Source organism: Microcaecilia unicolor, chromosome 11 (assembly GCF_901765095.1).
Source record: "Microcaecilia unicolor chromosome 11, aMicUni1.1, whole genome shotgun sequence".
NCBI lineage: Eukaryota > Metazoa > Chordata > Amphibia > Gymnophiona > Siphonopidae > Microcaecilia > Microcaecilia unicolor.
In genome coordinates, this window is record NC_044041.1 from 1609977 (window position 1) to 1630178 (window position 20202).

Consider the following 20202-nt stretch of genomic DNA (forward strand, 5'->3'; position numbering starts at 1 on the left):
TACCACACTGCAGCTTCATTGCATGCCCCCTTGTCGTAGTATTTTTGGAAAGTGTAAACAGATGCTCCACATCGACCTGTTCCATTCCACTCATTATCTTATAGACCTCCATCATATCTCCCCTCAGCCGCCTTTTCTCCAAGCTGAAGAGCCCCAGCCTCTTCAGCCTATCCTGATAGGGAAGTCGTCCCATTCCCTGTATCATCTTTGTTGCCCTTCTCTGCACCTTTTCCAATTCTACTATGTCTTTTTTTTAGGTGCGGCGACCAGAATTGAACACAATACTCGAGGTGCGGTCACACCATGGAGCAATACAATGGCAGAATAATATCCTTATTTTTGTTTTCCATCCCTTTCCTAATGATACCCAACATTCTATTTGCTTTCCTAGCCGCAGCAGCACATTGAGCAGAGGTTTTCAACGTATCATCAACGATGACACCTAGATCCCTTTCTCGGTCCATGACTCCCAACGCTGAACCTTGCATGACGTAGTTATAGTTTGGGTTCCTCTTTCCCACATGCATCACTTTGCACTTGTTCACATTAAATGTCATCTGCCATTTAGATGCCCAGTCTCGTAGTCTCGTAAGGTCCTCTTGTAGTTTTTCACAATCTTCCCGCAATTTGACTACTTTGAATAACTTTGTGTCATCGGCAAATTTGATTACCTCACTAGTTACCCCCATCTCTAGGTCATTTATAAATATGTTAAAAAGCAGAGGTCCCAGCACTGATCCCTGAAGGACCCTGCTAACTACCCTTCTACATTGCGAATATTGACCTTTTAATCCTACTCTCTGTTTCCTATCTTTCAACCAGTTTTTAATCCACAGTAAGACACTACCTGCGATCCCATGTCCCTCTAATTTCCTCTGTAGTCTTTCATGAGGGACCTTATCAAACGCCTTCTGAAAATCTAGATACACAATATCAACCGGCTCACCTTTGTCCACATGTTTGTTTACCTCTTCAAAGAAATGCAGCAGATTGGTGAGGCAAGACTTCCCTTCACTAAAGCCATGTTGACTTTGTCCCATTAGTCCATGCTTTTATTATTATTATTATTATTATTATTTATTGCATTTGTAACCCACCTTTTTCCCACCTATTTGCAGGCTCAAAGTGTCTTACATAGTTTTGGTAACACAATTATTCTTGGATGTCAGGTAAAATTATTGTTGTATAGAGATTAGTTAAGGGAAGAAGTAAGGAGTAGAAGGAAGGCATTTATTAGGTATAGTAGACGGTAGGTTTTCAGCAGTGTATTAGTAAGGTTCTGGGTTTTCATTGTATGCTTTGTTGAAGAGATATGTCTTGAGGGATTTGCAAAAGATAGTTGTTTCGTTGATTGTTTTCAGGTTTCTAGGTAATGCGTTCCACAACTTAGTGCCCATGTATGAGAAGGTGGTATCATGCATCAGCTTGTATTGTAGTCCTTTGCAGCTGGGGAAGTGTAGGTCGAGAAATTTGCGGGATGATTTTGTGGCGTTTCTGGGAGGTAGGTCCACAAGGTTTAACATGTAAGTTGTGGCATCTGCATGGATGATTTTGTGTACCAGTGTGCAGATCTTAAATGTAATACGTTCCTTAAGTGGGTGCCAGTGGAGTTTCTCTCTTAAGAGTTTGGCACTTTCATATTTAGGTTTTCCAAATATGAGTCTGGCTGCAGTATTCTGGGCAGTTTGGAGTTTCTTGATGTTCTCCTCTTTGCAGCCTGCGTACAGTGCATTGCAGTAATCAATATGACTTATTACCATTGACTGTACCAGGGTACGGAATACATATCTCGGGAAGAAAGGTTTTACTCTTTTGAGTTTCCACATGGAGTAGAACATCTTTTTCGTTGTGTTTTTCACGTGGTCGTCGAGAGTAAGGTTTCGATCAATGGTGACTCCTAGAATCTTCAAGTTTTGGAAGACAGGCAAAGAACAGTTTGGTGTGGTTATAGTGGAGAAGGTTTTTGTGTTATGTTTTGAGGTGAGAACAAGACATTGTGTTTTTTCTGCGTTTAGTTTCAGCTGGAATGCATCTGCCCAGGAATGCATTATTTGGAGGCTTTGGTTGATCTCGTTGGTGATTTCCTTTAAGTCATGTCTGAACGGGATAGAAATCGTGACGTCATCTGCATATATGTAGGGGTTGAGGTTTTGATTTGCTAGTAGTTTAGCCAAAGGTACCATCATCAAGTTGAATAAAGTTGGTGAGAGGGGGGATCCTTGGGGTACTCCGCATTTTGAATGTGCTCTGTGATTTTGTTCTTGATACTACTACTACTACTACTTAACATTTCTAGAGCGCTACTAGGGTTACGCAGCGCTGTACAATTTAACAAAGAAGGACGGTCCCTGCTCAGAGGAGCTTACAATCTAAAGGACAAAATGTCAAGTTGGTGTAGTCTAGATCTACCATTTTGCTCGGCACCGACGTCAGACTCACCGGTCTATAATTTCCTGGGTCTCCTCTGGAACCTTTTTTAAGTATCAGCGTTACATTGGCCACCCTCCAATCTTCCGGTACCACGCTCGATCTTAAGGATAAATTACAAATCAATAACAGTACCTCTGCCAGCTCATTTTTTAGTTCTATCAGTACCCTAGGGTGAATACCATCCGGTCCAGGAGATTTGCTACTCTTCAGTTTGCAGAACTGCTCCATTACGTCTTCCAGATTTACAGATATTTCAATAAGTTTTTCTGACTCTTCAGCTTCGAATACCCTGTCCAGCACCGGTATCCCACCCAAATCTTCCTCGGTGAAGACTGAAGCAAAGAACTCATTTAGTTTTTCTGCTATTTCTTTGTCTTCCTTGGTTGCCCCTTTTACACCCTGGTCATCCAGCGGGCCAACCGATTCTTTTGCCGGTTTCCTGCTTTTAATGTATCTAAAAAAAAATTTTACTATCAGTTTTCGCCTCTAACGCTATCTTTCTTTCAAAATCCCTCTTTGCCTTTGCATCTTGACATTCCTTATGCCGCTTCTTATTTTCCTCATTTGGTTCCTTCTTCCATTTTCTGAAGGATTCCTTTTTAGCTCCAATAACATCCTTTACCTCACTTATTAACCACACCGGCTGCCGTTTGGTTTTCCGTCCTCCTTTTCTGATACGTGGAATATGTTTGGCCTGGGCCTCCAGGACGGTGTTTTTGAACAGCATCCACGACTGTTGTAGGTTTCTTACCCTTTCCGTTGCTTCTCTAAGTTTTTTTTTTTTACCGTTCTTCTCATTTTATCTTTTTAAAGTTAAACGCTAACATATTTGACTTCCTATGTTTACCTTTTTTGAAAGCAAATTTCAAAGGCGATAATGTTATGCTCACTGTTGTCAAGCGGCCCCCGGACTGCTACCAGATCATGCGCTCCACAAATGACTAAGTCTTGAATTTTTCCTTCTCTCATCGGCTGCTGTACCAGCTGCTCCATAAAGCTGTCCTTTATTTCATCGAGGAAGTTTACCTCCCTAGCTTGCCCTGATGTTACATTAACCCAGTCTATATGGGGGTAATTAAAATCACCACTAAATTCAAAAATTCTAAATTGTTAAAGTGTTCAAAGGTGAATCTGGACTGTCAAACATGGAAAGTCATGGAGAAAAAAGACCTCAGTATAACCGGCAACACCTCTTTTTAAAGGACACACCTTTTAGTTAGAGAGGGCACCTCATTAATCATAAGTCTTTAAAAAACTCCACATAACTTTCATGCGATGAAGAGTGGATCAAGAAATTGCATTAAATTTGTGGAAGATTTTCACATTGCTTTCACCATCCAGGATAAGTAACGTTTTGTTTTTTGTTACATTGTATTCAGCATTTGTGTCTTTATCCATGAGTGTTTGATAAGGTGGTATGGCATACATCGCATGAAAGTTATTTATTTGGAGTTTTTTAAAGACTTATGATTAATGAGGTGCTCTCTCTAACTAAAAGGTGTGTCCTTTAAAAAGAGGTGTTGCTGGTTATACTGAGGTCTTTTTTCTCCACGACTTTTCATGTTGGAGAGTCCAGATTCACCTTTGAACAATCTAACAATTGTAGAATTTTTGAATTTAGTGGGGATTATATTCTACATATTCCAACTTTCAAGGTAATTAAAATCACACATTATTATTGCGTTGCCTATTTTATTTGCCTCACTAATTTCCTTTAACATGACTGCGTCCATCTGCTCATCCCGGTTGGGCGGACGGTAGACACTCCTATCACCGTCCTTTTCCCCTTTAAACATGGAATGTCGATCCACAATGATTCCAAGAGGTCTTTTGTTTCCTGCAGAATTGTCAATCTATTTGATTCAAGCCTCTTGTTAATGTACAATGCTACTCCTCCCCCAATCCGGTCCACCCTATCACTACGATATAATTTTTACCCCGGTATGACAGTGTCCCACTGGTTATCCTCCTTCCACCAGGTCTCAGAGATGCCTATTATGTCTATTTCTTCATTCAGTGCAATATATTCCAATTCTCCCATCTTATGTCTTAGGCTCCTGGCATTTGCATAGACTTGTTATTCCTTATCACATTATGTTGTTTACTTGACAGTACTATTTTACTATCTTTTGTCTGTTTTTTTAAATATTTATTTAAGGACATTGAATCTACTACAGTATCTTTTGCAACCTCACTATCAAGAAACCCTGTCTTCCCTGTTTGGGTGATATCTTTGCAAGATACCTTATTCCGAACCATACGCCTTTGTGCGACTGTTGGCCTTCCTCCCGTTCCTAGTTTAAAAGCTGCTCTATCTCTTTTTTAAATGATGATGCCAGCAGCCCGGTCCCATCCCAGTTAAGGTGGAGCCCATCCTTTTGGAATAGGTTCCCCTTCCCCAGAATGTTTCCCAGTTCCTGACAAAACTAAAACCCTCCTCCTTGCACCATTGTCTCATCCACGCATTGAGACTCCGGATCTCTGCCTGTCTCTTGGGCCCTGCGTGTGGAACGGGTAGTATTTCAGAAAACGCCACCCTAGAGGATCTGGATTTGAGCTTTCTTCCTAAGAGCCTAAATTTGGCTTTCAGAACCTCTCTCCCACATTTTCCTATGTCATTGGTATCCACATGTACCAAGACAGCCGGCTCCTCCCCAGCACTATCTAAAATCCCGTCTAGGGTGTACAGTAGGTACAGTTTAACATAAAACTTATAATTTTGTTAACATCATAACGGTAGTGAAATAACCAAGAATAAACATAAATACAATAAATGAGGTAAACTTGAAAATAGTAAATTGAAACCTAATAATAGAACTGTCGTAAAACAGTATCAAAAATATATTTTTTCATACTGTTTCTTTAATCATCTTTGATAAAGTGTTGGCTAAATGTGGAAGAGTAGCCTAATGATTAGTACAGCGGCCTGAGAACCTGGAGAACTGGGTTCAGTTCCCACTGCAGCTCCTTGTGACTCTGGGCAAGTCACTTAAACCTGTATATAATATATAAACCACTTTGATTGTATCCACAGAAAGTCGGTATTCAAATCCCATCCCCTTCCCCTTTCTCTTTAGCTATTAGGTTGGCCTCAACACTATCTGATCTGGTTCAGAATCATCAAGCTGGCTTTGCATGGCATTATTACTAAGGAACATTTTTAGTATCTGTTAAGTGTTATAGGAGAAAAAGTCCATAGTCACAGAGATGGGGAAGTCACTGCTTGCTGTGGAATTGGTAGCATGGAAATGATAAAGGGGATGGGACGACTTCCCTATGAGGAAAGGCTAAAGCGGCTAGGACTCTTCAGCTTGGAGAAAAGGCGGCTGAGGGGAGATATGATAGAGGTCTATAAAATAATGAGTGAACGGGTAGATGTGAAACGTCTGTTCATGCTTTCCAGAAATGCTAGGACTAGGGGGCATGCGATGAAGCTACAATGTAGTAAATTTAAAACAAATCGGAGAAAATATTTCTTCACTCAACGTGTAATTAAACTCTGGAATTCGTTGCCAGAGAATATGGTAAAGGCGGTTAGCTTAGCGGAGTTTTTAAAAGATTTGGATGGCTTCCTAAAGGAAAAGTCCATAAACCGTTATTAAATGAACTTGGAGAAAATCCACTATTTCTGGGATAAGCAGTATAAAATGTTTTGTACATTTTTGGGATCTTTCTGGGTATCTGTGACCTGGATTGGCCACTGTTGGAAACAGGATGCTGGGCTCGATGGACCTTTGGTCTTTCCCAGTATGGCAATACCTATGTACTTATGTACTTATCTTGCTAGAATTTGGGATTCTGCCAGGCACTTGTGACCTGTTTTGGCCTCTGTTGGAAGCAGGATACTGGGCCACATGAACAATTGGTCTGACCCAGTATGGCTATTCTTGTGTGTTTTTTAAATTTTAATATTGTTTTTGAGGGTTTGAGGTGGAAAAATGTGGGATACAAATGCAATAAATAAATAAATAAAACACTACTGAATAGTCTCCTTATCAGATTAGAATTAATACTACTACTACTACTACTTATCATTTCTATAGCACTACCGGAGGTGCACAGCGCTTCACACTTGAACATGGAGAGACAGTCCCTCTCGATAGAGCTTACAATCTAATTATGACAGACAGACAGGACAAGTAAGGGATAAGGGTTAGGACAGACAGGACATATCAGGGATAGGGGACAGTTGAAGGGTTAGGTTTAGGTAAGTCAATGTGACTGTTTAGTCCATATTAATTACCAATGCTCAATTACATTGTTCATCTGTCTGGACCATTGTAGTCCCTGCTATTGCAACATCCCTGCTACTGTACTACCTCCGTACTGTTGTTCCACATCCCTGTAACCATCCCTTGTTGCTGCTACTCTGTTTTTGCCCTGCTCCTCTACCATTCGCCACATTCCTGCCTGGGTGGTGCCCCATAACTGCTTTTTGACAATTTCGTTTGCATTCACAGGTGCCATTCACTTAGAGTTCCATACTAGTGGGAATCACTATGTGTGGAGGAAGGTCACATCTACAGTGCACAACATCATTGTGGGCAAGCTTTGGATTGACCAGGTGAGTGCCGAGTGCACCATAATCCATGTCTAAAGGCAGATGATGTGCTGGGGATTATGTATGAGGCGAATCATTGTTTCACTATGAGAATGAGAGGTTTGGACACCAGCAACAATAATACTAACACAACCCATTCTACCCTACCCACAGAAACAACAATCAGAGAGACCCAACACACTCTACTCTTCCCACAACAGTAACAACCAAAGAGACACAACACATGTTACTCCTCCCATAAGAGCAACAACCATACAGACATGACAGTCCTACCCTTCCCACACAAGCAACAACCAAAGTGACAACATACCACACAGTACACCCAGGGCTAGATTAAGGTTGGTGCCTAGGGTCCAAATGGTTATGGAACTCAGTCAAGGGTTTCCAACTGTCTGGACTTTTTCAGGACTGGACTGATTTTTGCAAGCCAAATGGATGTATAAAGTATCTGGGCATTTTTCAGATTTTGGACCACTATATCTGTCCAGTGCTTCACTCTGTTTGAGTGAGCCTGCCCTGCTGGCTGCCAATGTCACTAACAGCACAGGCTTTGGTAATATTTATCCAGTAGGAAGGGATGGAGTGAGCCAGGGGAAGTTTGTGCTGTGCGAGTTTGGTAGACAGTCCAGCTGTGCATTGGGCTCTGCGCTCATTTTGAAAGAGCCAGTGGAACTGATGAGTATCCTGAGTAGGGTTACCATTTTGTGTCCTCTGAAAAAGAGGACACACGTCATGCCCCACGCCACGCCCACTTCCATGCCCCTTTCGGATCCTCATTCCGCCCCCTTTCCCCTCCCCCATCACATAGTTCCCTCCCCCGCGTCCCCCCATCACATACTCCCCTCCCCTTCCTTACCATCTTCCCTGGTGGTCTAGTGACATCTTCGGGGCAGGAAAGAGCCACCTCTTTCCTGCCCGGAGCGCTGCCTGCCCTTACCTACATCCTTCTCTGTCTCGGCTGGGGATTCAAAATGGCCGCTGAGAGTTGAAGCAGCCTCGCGAGACTTCAACTCTCGGTGGCCATTTTGAATCCCCAGCTGAGACCGAGAAGGAGGATGGGCAAGGCAGCGCTCTGGGCAGGAAAGAGGGGGCTCTTTCCTGCCCCGAAGATGTCACTAGACCACCAGGGAAGATGGTAAGGAAGAGGAGGGGAGAGCCACGGCGCCAATGGATCGCGCAACCGCACGCACGCCCTCCCGCACGCACGTTTGTCCAGAAATCCGGACGTGCGTGCGGGCAAAACCCACCGGACGCCCCGGACATGCCCTCAAAAAGAGGACATGTCCGGGGAAATCCGGACGAATGGTAACCCTAATCCTGAGGTGTGTTGGGGGGGGAGGGGAGATTGCTGAGAAAGGTATAGGAATGGGGAAAAGTGTGAGGGGATTTCTGCATGCTGGGGCAGAAAGGTGGCAGCAAATGCAAAAACATTACAGGACGGCAGGCAGAACTGGTTGTTGGGAGTAGGCAGGGACTGAATGAGCACATGAGAAGCAGGGCAGTAGCAAAGCACTAGAAGACAGAATGTATATGGGGATGTGTCAGAAGAATGACAGCATATGCATGTGTGTGTGTGTGTATGTATGGAGATTGAGAATGTGTGTATGTTTAAAGAGTGAGAAAACATTTGTGAACCCCATACTCAAAACATGAGATCCTAATATAAACCATGAAAAGAAAGATAACTCATGCTTATCCACTCGTACCCTAACTTGAGATCATATTTAACCATCTCTCTGACCTCATGTGCAACTTTCTTTAAATTAGTCACCTTACTTTCTAACTCTTCCTACTTTCTTACCTATCTATATGTTTTATCTTTGCTTATACCCTTCACTGTCTATTAAAATGTGTTATTACATATTGTGTTGACATGCCATATGCATTGCTTTTTGAATATTTTTACTGCTGTAATTGTCTATTGCTCATGTTATTATTATTATTATTTATTGCATTTGTACCCCACATTATCCCACCTATTTGCAGGCTCAATGTGGCTTACAGAGTGTAGTTATGATGTAGTCATGACAGGATCTTGTATACAATTATATAAGCAGAAGATATATGAGGAATTTATTCTTACTGTACACTTCCTTTAGTGAATTCCATCAAAAGGCGGTAAATAAATCCTAATAAATAAATAAGATATATTTTGATTACTTATCCTTGAATCTGTTTGTTGAATAAATGATCTTCGTTCAGTGAATGGTGACATCTCTATGAGCAGCAATAACTTAAACTAATCATTTCTTGTAACTGTTGATCAGTCTCTCATATCACTTGAGGAATTTTGGCTCATTATTTTATAGAGAGCTTTCAGCTTTTAATGTTTGAAGGCTTCCTTGTATGAACAGTTTGCTTCAGACCAAGCCAGTTTACTTTAGTTTAGGACCTACAGAAAGAATAGTTGAGACATATCAGTCTTGACTGGATTACAAGACAATTTTTTAATATTTGTGACTCCATCACTGTCAGACAAAAAGTCCAGAAATAGAACATGTTGGAGACTACAGTGACTGTACCCTGGAGTAATCATTCTCCTGAGACCACCCCATGTGCAAACTGAAAATCATCCACAAAGTCACAAAGAATCCCAGCATAACATCTGAAGATCTGCAGACCTCTTACTATAGTTGAATGAGCATCATCCATCAGAAGAAGAGGGAACGGGACCTAGTGTACATGAAAGGATACGCACTGCTCTCACGAAAGAGCATCTGGATAATTCACAAGACTTCTGGAATAATGTTCCCTGGTCAGATGAGTCAAAAATAACAAAGGGACAGAGAAAATACCTGTATATAATATGCAAATTGCTTTGATTGTACCATAGAAAGCCAGTATATGAAGACTCACATAAACGTGTAACAGATGTTTTCCATAGACAGGATTAATCAGACACACAAGTAGGTAATGTCATCCAGTGGCACTGGGATGAAATAGCTCTCTCGCAGGCAGATGACCAAAAGCCCCGCGCTGTTCCAAACAGCGCTCTAAAATAGCACTGGAACAGCGTGGGGTACTATTAGACCTATGATCAAGGATAATGCATGCAAATTTAAGCAGCGCAATTACATCTGATTAAGGGGTAGAAGTGCGGGAGAATTGTGCCTGAGCATACACTCAGCACAATCCTCCCGCACTTGTTTGACAGGTCTGGGCTGGAGACCAATGAAAAGAGAAGGACGCCCATCTTTAAATCGGAAGATGGACGTCCTGAACTGCCCTGTTGTAGGGACAGCCAAATTTCAAGGGGGTGTCAGAGGTATAGCGAGGGGGCAGTTGAGGACGTCCAAAATTTGGACGGTTCTGTGACGGGGCAGTTGAGGACGTCCAAAGTTTGGACGTTTCTGCAATGGGCAGTTAAGGACATACAAAATTGGCTGTTTCTATGAGAAAGATGTCCCAAAACAGTCCCAAAACAGTAAAATACATTTCTTCTTGCTTATCCCAGGAATGAGCAGTGGTTTTCCCCGCGTCCACCTCAATAATGGTTTATGGACTTTTCTTTTAGGAGTTTAAAAAAGGTTTGGCTGGGTTCCTAAAATAAAAGTTCATAAGCCAATATTAAAATGGACTTGGGGAAAATCCACTGCTTATTTCTAGGATAAGCAACATAAAATGTAGTGTTTTGGGATCTTGCCAGGTACTTGTAGCCTGGATTGTTCACTGTTGGAAACAGGATGCTGGGCTTGATGGACATTTGGTCTGTCCCAATATGGCAATACTTACATTCTTATGTCCAAACATTTTTAAACCCTGCTAAACTAACTCCCTTTACCATATTCTCAATGATTTCTAGAGCTTAATTATATAGTGAGTGAAGAAATATTTTGTTCTGATTTGTTTTAAATTGCGTGTCCCCCAGCCCTTGTATTTTTGGAAAAGGTAAACAAGCGAGTCACATCCACCACTCCCTCAACTGTCTCTTCTCCAAGCTGAAGAGCCCTAGACATTTTAGCTTTTCCTCATAGGGAAGTTGCCCCATTCCCTTTATCATTTTGGTCACCCTTTTCTGTATCTTTTCTAATTCCCCTATATCTGATGTGACCAGAATTGTGCACAGTATTTGAGGTGCAATCACACTGAAATGTTGTGACAAGAAGTGAAGCAAGTTGGAAGGCCTCAAATGTCACCGAGTTGAAACAATTGTGTATGGAAAATGGGCCAAAATTCCCCAAGGATGCTTGGAGAGACTGATCAACCATTATAAGAAATATTTCATTGAAGTTGTTGCACCAATTCCAAGAGCCACATACTGTTTCAATCAAAGATGCCTATTGTTTAATTCTTTTGTTGAATAGTCTAAAATACATCATTTTGTCTGAGTTATTTATTCAGTGAGAGTTATCTTTCTCTCTCATCTAATCCATGTTTTGAATATAAATTGCTCTGAAGTACAGAGCATCATAGGGGGTTCACAAAATTATTCTCAGTGCTGTAGAATATATCAGCAGAAAAGGATTATTTGGTTTTTGCAGGCGGTCCATTAAATTCTGCGCTTCTTTTGTTCTCAAAATTTGTCCAAGCCTTTGAAAATATATCAGAAGAAAACTGAAAAGAGAGTGGAGAAAAGGGGACTAAAGTATGTGAGGAATGGTACTGGTACACCCAGCAGGCTCCAGCTTTTAATAGACTGCAAATTGCTGAGCTGAGTGATCTGCTTAGCCGGCTGCCTGGACACTTCTAACCTTCTTTTAGCAATGACGTGGAAATAATCACAGCAGCTTCAGATCTGACTTTCTCCTGCTTCTTTTTCTGTTTCTGTCCAGTCAGGTGAGATTGAGATCATCAACCATAAAACGAAGGACAAATGCCAGATGAAGTTTATCCCCTACAGTTACTTCTCAAGGGACACCCCCAGAAAGGTTTGTATCCACAAAATAACACCCTGCCTGCAACTTTCATCCCAGAAAGATCTATATCTGCAAAGTAACACCCAATCTAGAGCTGCTTTTCCAGGGACGCCCCCAGAAAGATCTGAACCCACAAAATAACACTCCATTTACAACTCATATCCCAGAAAGGTTTGTATTTACAAAGTAACACTTCATCTATAGCGCCTTTTCTAGGGACACCCCAGAAAAGTATGTTGCTCCAATGTAGCATCTTCATCCAAAAGCTGCTTCTCTTGACCCCAGAAAGGTCTTGAACCACAAAAGTAAGACCCCCCCCCCATCTACAGCTTGTATCCCAGAGACACCGAAAACGATCTGTACCAGTAAAAGATGAAGAATCCCAAAACAAGTGATATAACTGCTATTTTTAAAGCTCTCTCTGACTAGGATTGCCGGTTAGCTCCAGATTTCCCAAAAGATTGATCTAATGCCGGAATTACCCCACTGCATGCAGGACCTTATTGTCTTGCTTTTTCTGTAGGAATGCAATTGCAAAATCAGAACTACAGGTCCCTGAATGCAGTAGGTAAATCCCAGGACTTGGCTGACCTGTTGGGTATAAGAGTGTTCATTCCTGTCACTGCTCTGACACTGTGTGCAGAGCCTGGACATGCTTTAAATCTAGAATTCTTCTTAAAAGCTAAGGTCATTATTGGCCCAGTGCACAAAGTTTACCATGCTTGCAATGTTTGCTTTAGAAAGGTTGTAGCTTGTCTAAAGCAAACGTTATGTAGCATCTAATGCACAAAGAGATACTGCTTTCCTTTTATCGTTCCCCATAGCAGCTACCGACATCCATTTGCAAATGCATTACAGTGAGTTCATTAGTATTAAAATGAACATTCCGAGTAATGCACAGAAATTTTCGTGCACAGAACTCCTCCCATATGAGGAAAGGCTAAAGAGGTTAGGACTCTTCAGCTTGGAAAAGAGACGGCTGAAGGGGGATATGACTGAGGTCTATAAAATCCTGAGTGGTGTAGAACAGGTAGAAATGAATATTTCACTCTTGCAAAAAGTACAAAGACTAGGGGACACTCAATGAAGTTATGTGAAAATACTTTTAAAACAAACATGAAGAAATATTTTTTTCACTCAACGAATAGCAATGCTCTGTAACTCGTTGCAGGAGATGTGGTAATAGCAGTTAGCGTATCTGGATTTAAAAAAGGTTTGGACAAGTTGCTGGAGGAGAAATCCATAGTCTGTTATTGAGATGGACATGGGGGAAGCCACTACTTGCCCTGGGATTGGTAGCATGGAATGTTACTACTAATTGGGTTTCTGCCAGGTACTTGTGACCTGGATTGGCCACTGTTGGAAGCAGGATACTGGGCTATATAGACCATTGGTCTGACCCAGTATGGCTATTCTTATACCTACCTTTAACATGCAAGTTTTGTGGCAGGTCTGGAGCGGTATAGTGCCAGCAGACTGCTCCCCATAAGGTAGGTGCACTGTGCACAGACTCCCAAGCCCCCTTCCTCCCCAAGACCTGGGTAGTCTGGTGGGACTCCTGACCCCCTCCTCCCCCCCCATCACCACCACCACTCGACATCCCTGCTGGTCCAGTGGACTCCTCTCAACCCCTTTCCAAACTTGAAAAGTTCCCAGGGAGTCTGGTGGACCCCCCTTCCAAATGCCATGGTGGTCCAGCAGACCTCTCCACCCCTTAGGGGCATAGTTGGTGGTCTGCCCCGGGTCAGGCTAGGCCAGAACCATGGCCACTAATAGCCCTGGTGGTCTAGCGGGATCCTACCCCCCTACCCTTACTCCTACCTTGTAGGAGGCAGGAGGACCGTCAACTTCCAAAATGGCAGTACCCAGCCCCTGCCTAGTGCATCCTGGGATACACTGGGAGGGGCCTAAGCACTATATAAAGAAAACTTCTTATATGGTGGTTAGACCCCACCCAGTGCATCACAGGATGCACCGAGCAGGGCTGGGGTCATCTTTGACTCTCCTTCTCTGCTCATATCCAGCAGATTGCCAAGACCTGTCGTTTCTTTCTTTACAACATCCGTAAATCCGCCCCTTTCTTACCGAGCACTCTACCAAAACCCTCATCCACACCCTTGTCACCTCTCGTTTAGACTACTGCAATCTGCTTCTTGCTGGCCTCCCACTTAGTCACCTCTCCCCTCTCCAGTCGGTTCAAAACTCTGCTGCCCGTCTCGTCTTCCGCCAGGGTCGCTTTACTCATACTACCCCTCTCCTCAAGTCCCTTCACTGGCTCCCTATCCGTTTTCACATCCTGTTCAAACTTCTTCTACTAACCTATAAATGTACTCACTCTGCTGCTCCCCAGTATCTCTCCACACTCGTCCTTCCCTACACCCCTTCCCGTGCACTCCGCTCCATGGATAAATCCTTCTTATCTGTTCCCTTCTCCACTACTGCCAACTCCAGACTTCGCGCCTTCTGTCTCGCTGCACCCTACGCCTGGAATAAACTTCCTGAGCTCCTACGTCTTGCCCCATCCTTGGCCACCTTTAAATCTAGACTGAAAGCCCACCTCTTTAACATTGCTTTTGACTCGTAACCACTTGTAACCACTCGCCTCCACCTACGCTCCTCTCTTCCTTCCCGTTCACATTAATTGATTTGATTTGCTTACTTTATTTATTTTTGTCTATTAGATTGTAAGCTCTTTGAGCAGGGACTGTCTTTCTTCTATGTTTGTGCAGCGCTGCGTATGCCTTGTAGCGCTATAGAAATGCTAAATAGTAGTAGTAGTAGTAGTAGGGTGCTGCCATTTTGGAAGTGAGGAGGTGGTCCTCCTGCCTCCTATGTCAAGGTAGGAATAAGTGGTGCAGTGGTTAGAGCACAGATCTTGTAATGAGAAGGTGGCTGGTTCAAACCCCTTATACTGCATGGTGAGCCCTCCAGGAATAGCAAAAAATGTACCATACCCAACTATATACCACTACATTAGTCCTTAAGACTGCAGGTGTCACCTATATGTGGGCTCAGTAAGTATTTTGTGGTTTTTGTGGTGCTCACACTTTCCACCACAAGTGTACCATTAAGACCGAGATATGGGCTTGGGTTCCCTTCTGTACAGTCCACTGCACCAACCACAAGGCTGCTCTAGGGACCTGCTTGCTGCTGTAAGAGAAAGGGCATTATACCTGCAGCTGTCTTAGAGCCTGGTATATACTGTCACTTTTACCCCTTATGGGGGTGGGATGGGTCAGTGACCACTGGGGGATTAAGGGGTGTCATGCCTTTATTCCTCCAGTGGTCAGTTTGGGCACCATTTAGGCATAGTCCCCTGATATTTAAAACTTTCCAGTGGAGGAGTGGCCTAGTGGTTAGGGTGGTGGACTTTGGTCCTGGGGAACTGAGTTCGATTCCCGGCACAGGCAGCTCCTTGTGACTCTGGGCAAGTCACTTAACCCTCCATTGCCCCATGTAAGCCACATTGAGCCTGCCATGAGTGGGAAAGTGCGGGGTACAAATGTAACAAAAATAAAAAAAATAATAATAAAAAGGATCAGGGGGGTAGGATCCCGCTAGACCATCAGAGCTATTAGTGGCCACCAGGGGATCTGGCCCAGCCCAGGGCCTGCTGGGTTATGGGGGGGGGGGGGGTCGGACCACGTACCATGCCCCTAGGGAGCAGGAGAGGTCCACTGGACTGCTGGAGATTTTCTGGGAGGGGGGGACACTAGACCACCATGGAGTTTTTTGAGTTGCACGGGGGGGGGGGGCTAGAGAGGGGGGTCTACTGGACTCCAGTGAACCCCCCCCCCCCCCCCCCCCCCCCCCGTGCAACTCAAAAACTCTGTGGTGGGATACTGTCAGATGCATTTGACAACTTCCAGTCGCAAACAGCAACCGATGCACAAAGGGGGATCTGGTTATGTCATTTGCATTCCTTCCCCTTTGCACATCGGTCACTGTTTGGAATTCAGTAAGTTCTCCCATAGCACCTGTATAACAGGTGCCTTTGTGCATCTGGCCCTATGTATGATGCATTATCCTGAAAAAACTTGAGTGGCAGTACTTAGCCTGCTTCGTTGAGTATTTTTTAAAGAACTTCAACAACTTCCATGTTCCTATTTCTTTTATCTAGTGTAGCCTCTTTTTAAGAGACAACTCCTCTCATTAGGGGACCATCATGGATGGCCTCTTCTCTTACATCTTACCATTTAGTTTCTTCTCCTGACTCCTAAGACACCCAATTTCGGGGCAGATGCACTGAGGTCCTTGGAAGAGCCCTTCCCTTACTGATTCCATAGTGAATTGGTAGGGAATGGCCATGCATCAAGGAAAGGAAATGCAAGTGAGCTGCTCGTTGTAACTTACTTGCATTCTCTATTCCCTCGGAAGCCAGTCGGCTGGTCGACAAGTTTCCTGCTTGTCAGGGACTTCCTTTTTTTTTTTTTTTTGAGTGAAGGACGTCCATAAAGGACGTCCTTGGCTTGCGCAGAGCAGCCAGCATAACTTGCTTGGCTGCTCTGCGCATGCTCAACCAGCCGACTGGCTTCCGAGGGAATAGAGAATGCAAGTAAGCTACAACGAGCAGCTCATTTGCATTCCCTTTCCTTGATGCATGGCCGTTCCCTACCAATTCACTATGGAATCAGTAAGGGAAGGGCTCTTCCGAGGACCTCAGTGCATCTGCCTCCAAATTATACAGGCAGGCCACTTTTCTCTTTTTTTTTGGGGGGGGGGGGGGGGGTTGTCCTTATTCTGTGTCCTGCTTTAAGCCTGAATAAGATGCACAGGAGTTCTGTTTTGTTTTATTTTTTTAATCTTGTCATGGGTGGAAAAAGAAATCCAACTATATATACGTAACTCGTGGGCAGTTTAGGATTATTTCTGTAATCTTTCCTTTCTTTAGCCCCATTTTCATCCTTTGTTCTACTCTTTCTCCTCCTTCCTCTCTGCTCTTCCTTTCGTGTTCCTCTCCAAATTCCCAGCCCTGTTTCTCTATCCCACTTCCCCCCCCCCACAGGGGTGTCCTTCATTTCCCCCTTCTCTCCCTCAGGTATTAGCCATCTTTAATACCTGTTAGATTTATTTCCATCGTTTCTGACATAAAATTCCCTCTGTCTCCCCCTGCTGTTTATTTTCTCCGAATCTGCCTTTGCTAATCCAGCAGCGGAAGCAGTGGCCCGTCTCATCTCTCTTGGCAAAGTTACATATGCCCTCCAAATATCTAGCTTTCCCAACCTTGAATCTGCTCATGACAGGCTTACACCGTCAGGCAGTATGGACCCTTGTAATTAGAAAGGAACCCAGTATGTAGTAGATATAATAAGATAGTTTATTACAATCTTACCAATGGTAATACAGGTAGGTTAAGCATTCACATAATGGAACCGCATATTATGGCACGTCCTCTCTCTCTAGCCTTCTGGAGTCTCCCTTCTCTGTTCATCTTCTCCTCTCGTCTCCTTCTTCTTCTCATCTCGTCTCGTCTCGTCTCGACTGAACTAATACTCCTCAAACTGCTGCTTATATACAATTTTGGCCCTATTCATTTCAATGGACCCCAGCTGTCTCAACTGGGCTCCTAGTCCTTATCAGTTGATCAGAATGACTTCACATATTCCCAAACCTTCCTGTAGCCCCCCCTTTGGATGGTCCCATCTGGGGTGCAGCTGACCCAGCACTATCTCTACGTAACCATAGCAACTCTTGCTTATGACGTCTTGCAGGTGCCAATCTCAGGATTGTTGATAGAGTAGATTGCCCCCACCCTTGCCAGTTCAGCACTTGTAACTGTGTCAAAGGTGATCTGTGATTTTTACAGGCTAGCTCTCTTTTGTATCAGAGATGATTCTGATTTTAAGAAGCCTAGCTCTTATTATGAGCCATTGGCCTGTATTTTACTGAGAGCAAGGGCTAGCATAACTCTTCACTGCCCATTACACTGTCTCCTCTCCTGCAGGTTCTGCTTTAGTGCCCCCACCCTCCCCCCCTTCCTGCTCAGACAAGCAGCTCTAGGGGCTGGGATGCAGAACCACTGGTTTCCATGCTGTTGGCATAGGGTCACTATCATGATCTGACTACAGAGGAGGAAGTGGGGGGGGGGAGAATGTTGTCATGTTTGGCAGGGCTGTCACCGAGGAGATGCTCTTCTTTCAGTAACTATTCGCTTTACGAGAGAACTCCTGCGTATTCATTTCAGCTGGCTTTTAGCTCTGCTGGCAAGTGACCCACAGAACTTACTCTAGAATTATGCAAGGCTCAGAGTAAAACAATTTGTGCCATCCCCTCTGTCCCACCCACCCGACACCTTTGTTATGATCCTTTCCTGCCTCTCCCTTCCTGTCCCTTATCTGTACCTTCTGACTTCAGTCAGAAATCAGAACTAAATTTAAAGGTTTGTTTTGCATTATGTGTTAGGTTATGGATTTAGAATGCGTTAAATGTGTTTTGAGCGAGGTAGAGGGCATTATGGGTAGATAACGTTAGAGGGCATTGCCTGCACTTGGTTCATGGGCTGATATCACTAGTGTTCAGAGTGCAGTTTGGAAGTGGGCATCAGTGGCTTGTGTGACTTGTAACAGGATGGTTTTCTCTCACCTTTGTAGGTGACAGGTGTGGTCACAGGTGCGGATGGTAAAGCTCACTTCGTCTTGTCTGGAACCTGGGATGACAAGATGGAGTATGCCAAAGTCATTCAGAGCACCCGAGGCAACAGCAGCTCAGAGGGCAAACAGAAGATGGTCTACCAAACGCTGCCCCCCAAAGTCATCTGGAAGAAATACCCCCTCCCGTAAGTCTCCCGCACACATCTCAGTGAACACAAGAACTGCCCTCTCCTGTGAGTCTCATGCACCCAGCCTACTGACCACAAGAACTACCCCCTCCTGTGAGTGTCATTCACGCAGCTCACTGACCACAAGAACTGCCCCCAGCTTACCTTTTGACCTTTCTGTAAGTGTCCTGTGTTCACTCTCCTTCTCCATTAATGCATCTTAATTGGGAGAGTATCACAGACAATGTTATATCTGTTGCTGGTTCCTTCCTGAATAGGTGATTTCTTAGCCATACTCATTTTATATGAAACGTTGCTGATACCTTCTACAGAATTTTTAAATGGTTGTCTGATGAACACCAGTGGAATGCCATGAGGTGCTACTATGGTACACACTTGATGTAATGTTAACATATTTTATAATAAAATCTGAGCAGTTTGGAGAGCAAGTATTTTGGTAGGCTAATGGCAATATTGTTTTTCTTTTTCCCGTTTATTCAATGGAGCACTGATAGAACTATAGAAAATGATGGCAGCTAAAGACCGTATGGCCTATCCAGCCTGTCCATCCAACTCAAAAACTGTACCTTTCTGTCGCCCAATACTGACTTTGTGCTTTCTTAAATTTCGATATTGTCTTTTTCTACCACTTTTACTGCATCACGAAAGCCATTGTGCCAACTCAATTTGAGCAAACCGTTTCTCCCAGGATGGGGTTAGAGCAAAATGACAGCTTCTTTCATGGGTTAGTGAGTTTGCTGCAGTACACCATGAGATGAGAAAATGCAAGGAGTGTAATATTTACAGCAATAAACCTGCTGACAGCCTCAGAACCACATTACCAGGTTCTGCCCCGAGAAGCGTTGAGTGTATTCCCCTCCAGAAACCATCTTCCCACTTCTGTTAGAAAACCAATTGCTTGTGCTTTCAAGGGAACCTACAGTTACTGCTGACATCATCACATTTTGTCACTCTTGGTTTCATATAGCAAATCAAGTAATGATCTTATTGGTGTTTGATGACACACTGCCTCTCCCTCAGAGATCCCCTATACATGTCCCAGGGGGTAATAATGGAGCAAGTCTCAAGTTGTCTAAAGTAGGACAGAATCCATAGATATTTTTAATATGCAGGTTTTGGACTGATTTTCAAAGAGAAAACACATGCACTGGAGTTTTTTATGTTTTGGAACTTGATACAGGGTGCAAAGTAACAGAGAAATATGGAAAGCGTCAGTAGAAAAGTGTAGCTGTTTGCAGTTTTATCACAGATCTTCATTGGTTGTGGTCTCTCATTAGCAGAGCTCATGTCCATTCAATGTACACTTGATCTCTGCTAATCTCTTGAATAATCTTGGACATGTGACCCCTTTTTTCCTATGGTATTTTTTTCCTGTTTAACTGTGAAATTGCAATCTATGTGGGTTGTTTTTGTCTTCCAACTTAACGCTCCCCCACCCCATTGACAATGCCTCCTGGCCTGCAGCTAGACTGGTCCATGTTGTGGAAGAAAGAACCTGCCTTTTAACCACAGTGGAGGGCAACAGTTTTCCAATAGGCAGTTTATATGGGTAATTCGATCTTTGTACATGTCAGTGA

General features: G+C 43.6%; 1 protein-coding gene across 1 annotated transcript in view; it reads left to right on the plus strand.

Annotated features, from left to right (window-relative positions):
* Window positions 1-20202, plus strand: part of LOC115479653 (oxysterol-binding protein 2-like) — a 378141-nt gene that overhangs the window by 337048 nt on the left and 20891 nt on the right. The window contains exons 12-14 of the mRNA XM_030217714.1: window positions 6891-6994; window positions 11764-11859; window positions 18438-18622. Of these exons, the coding sequence (XP_030073574.1) occupies window positions 6891-6994; window positions 11764-11859; window positions 18438-18622 (385 nt within the window). The remainder of the gene's footprint in view (window positions 1-6890; window positions 6995-11763; window positions 11860-18437; window positions 18623-20202) is intronic.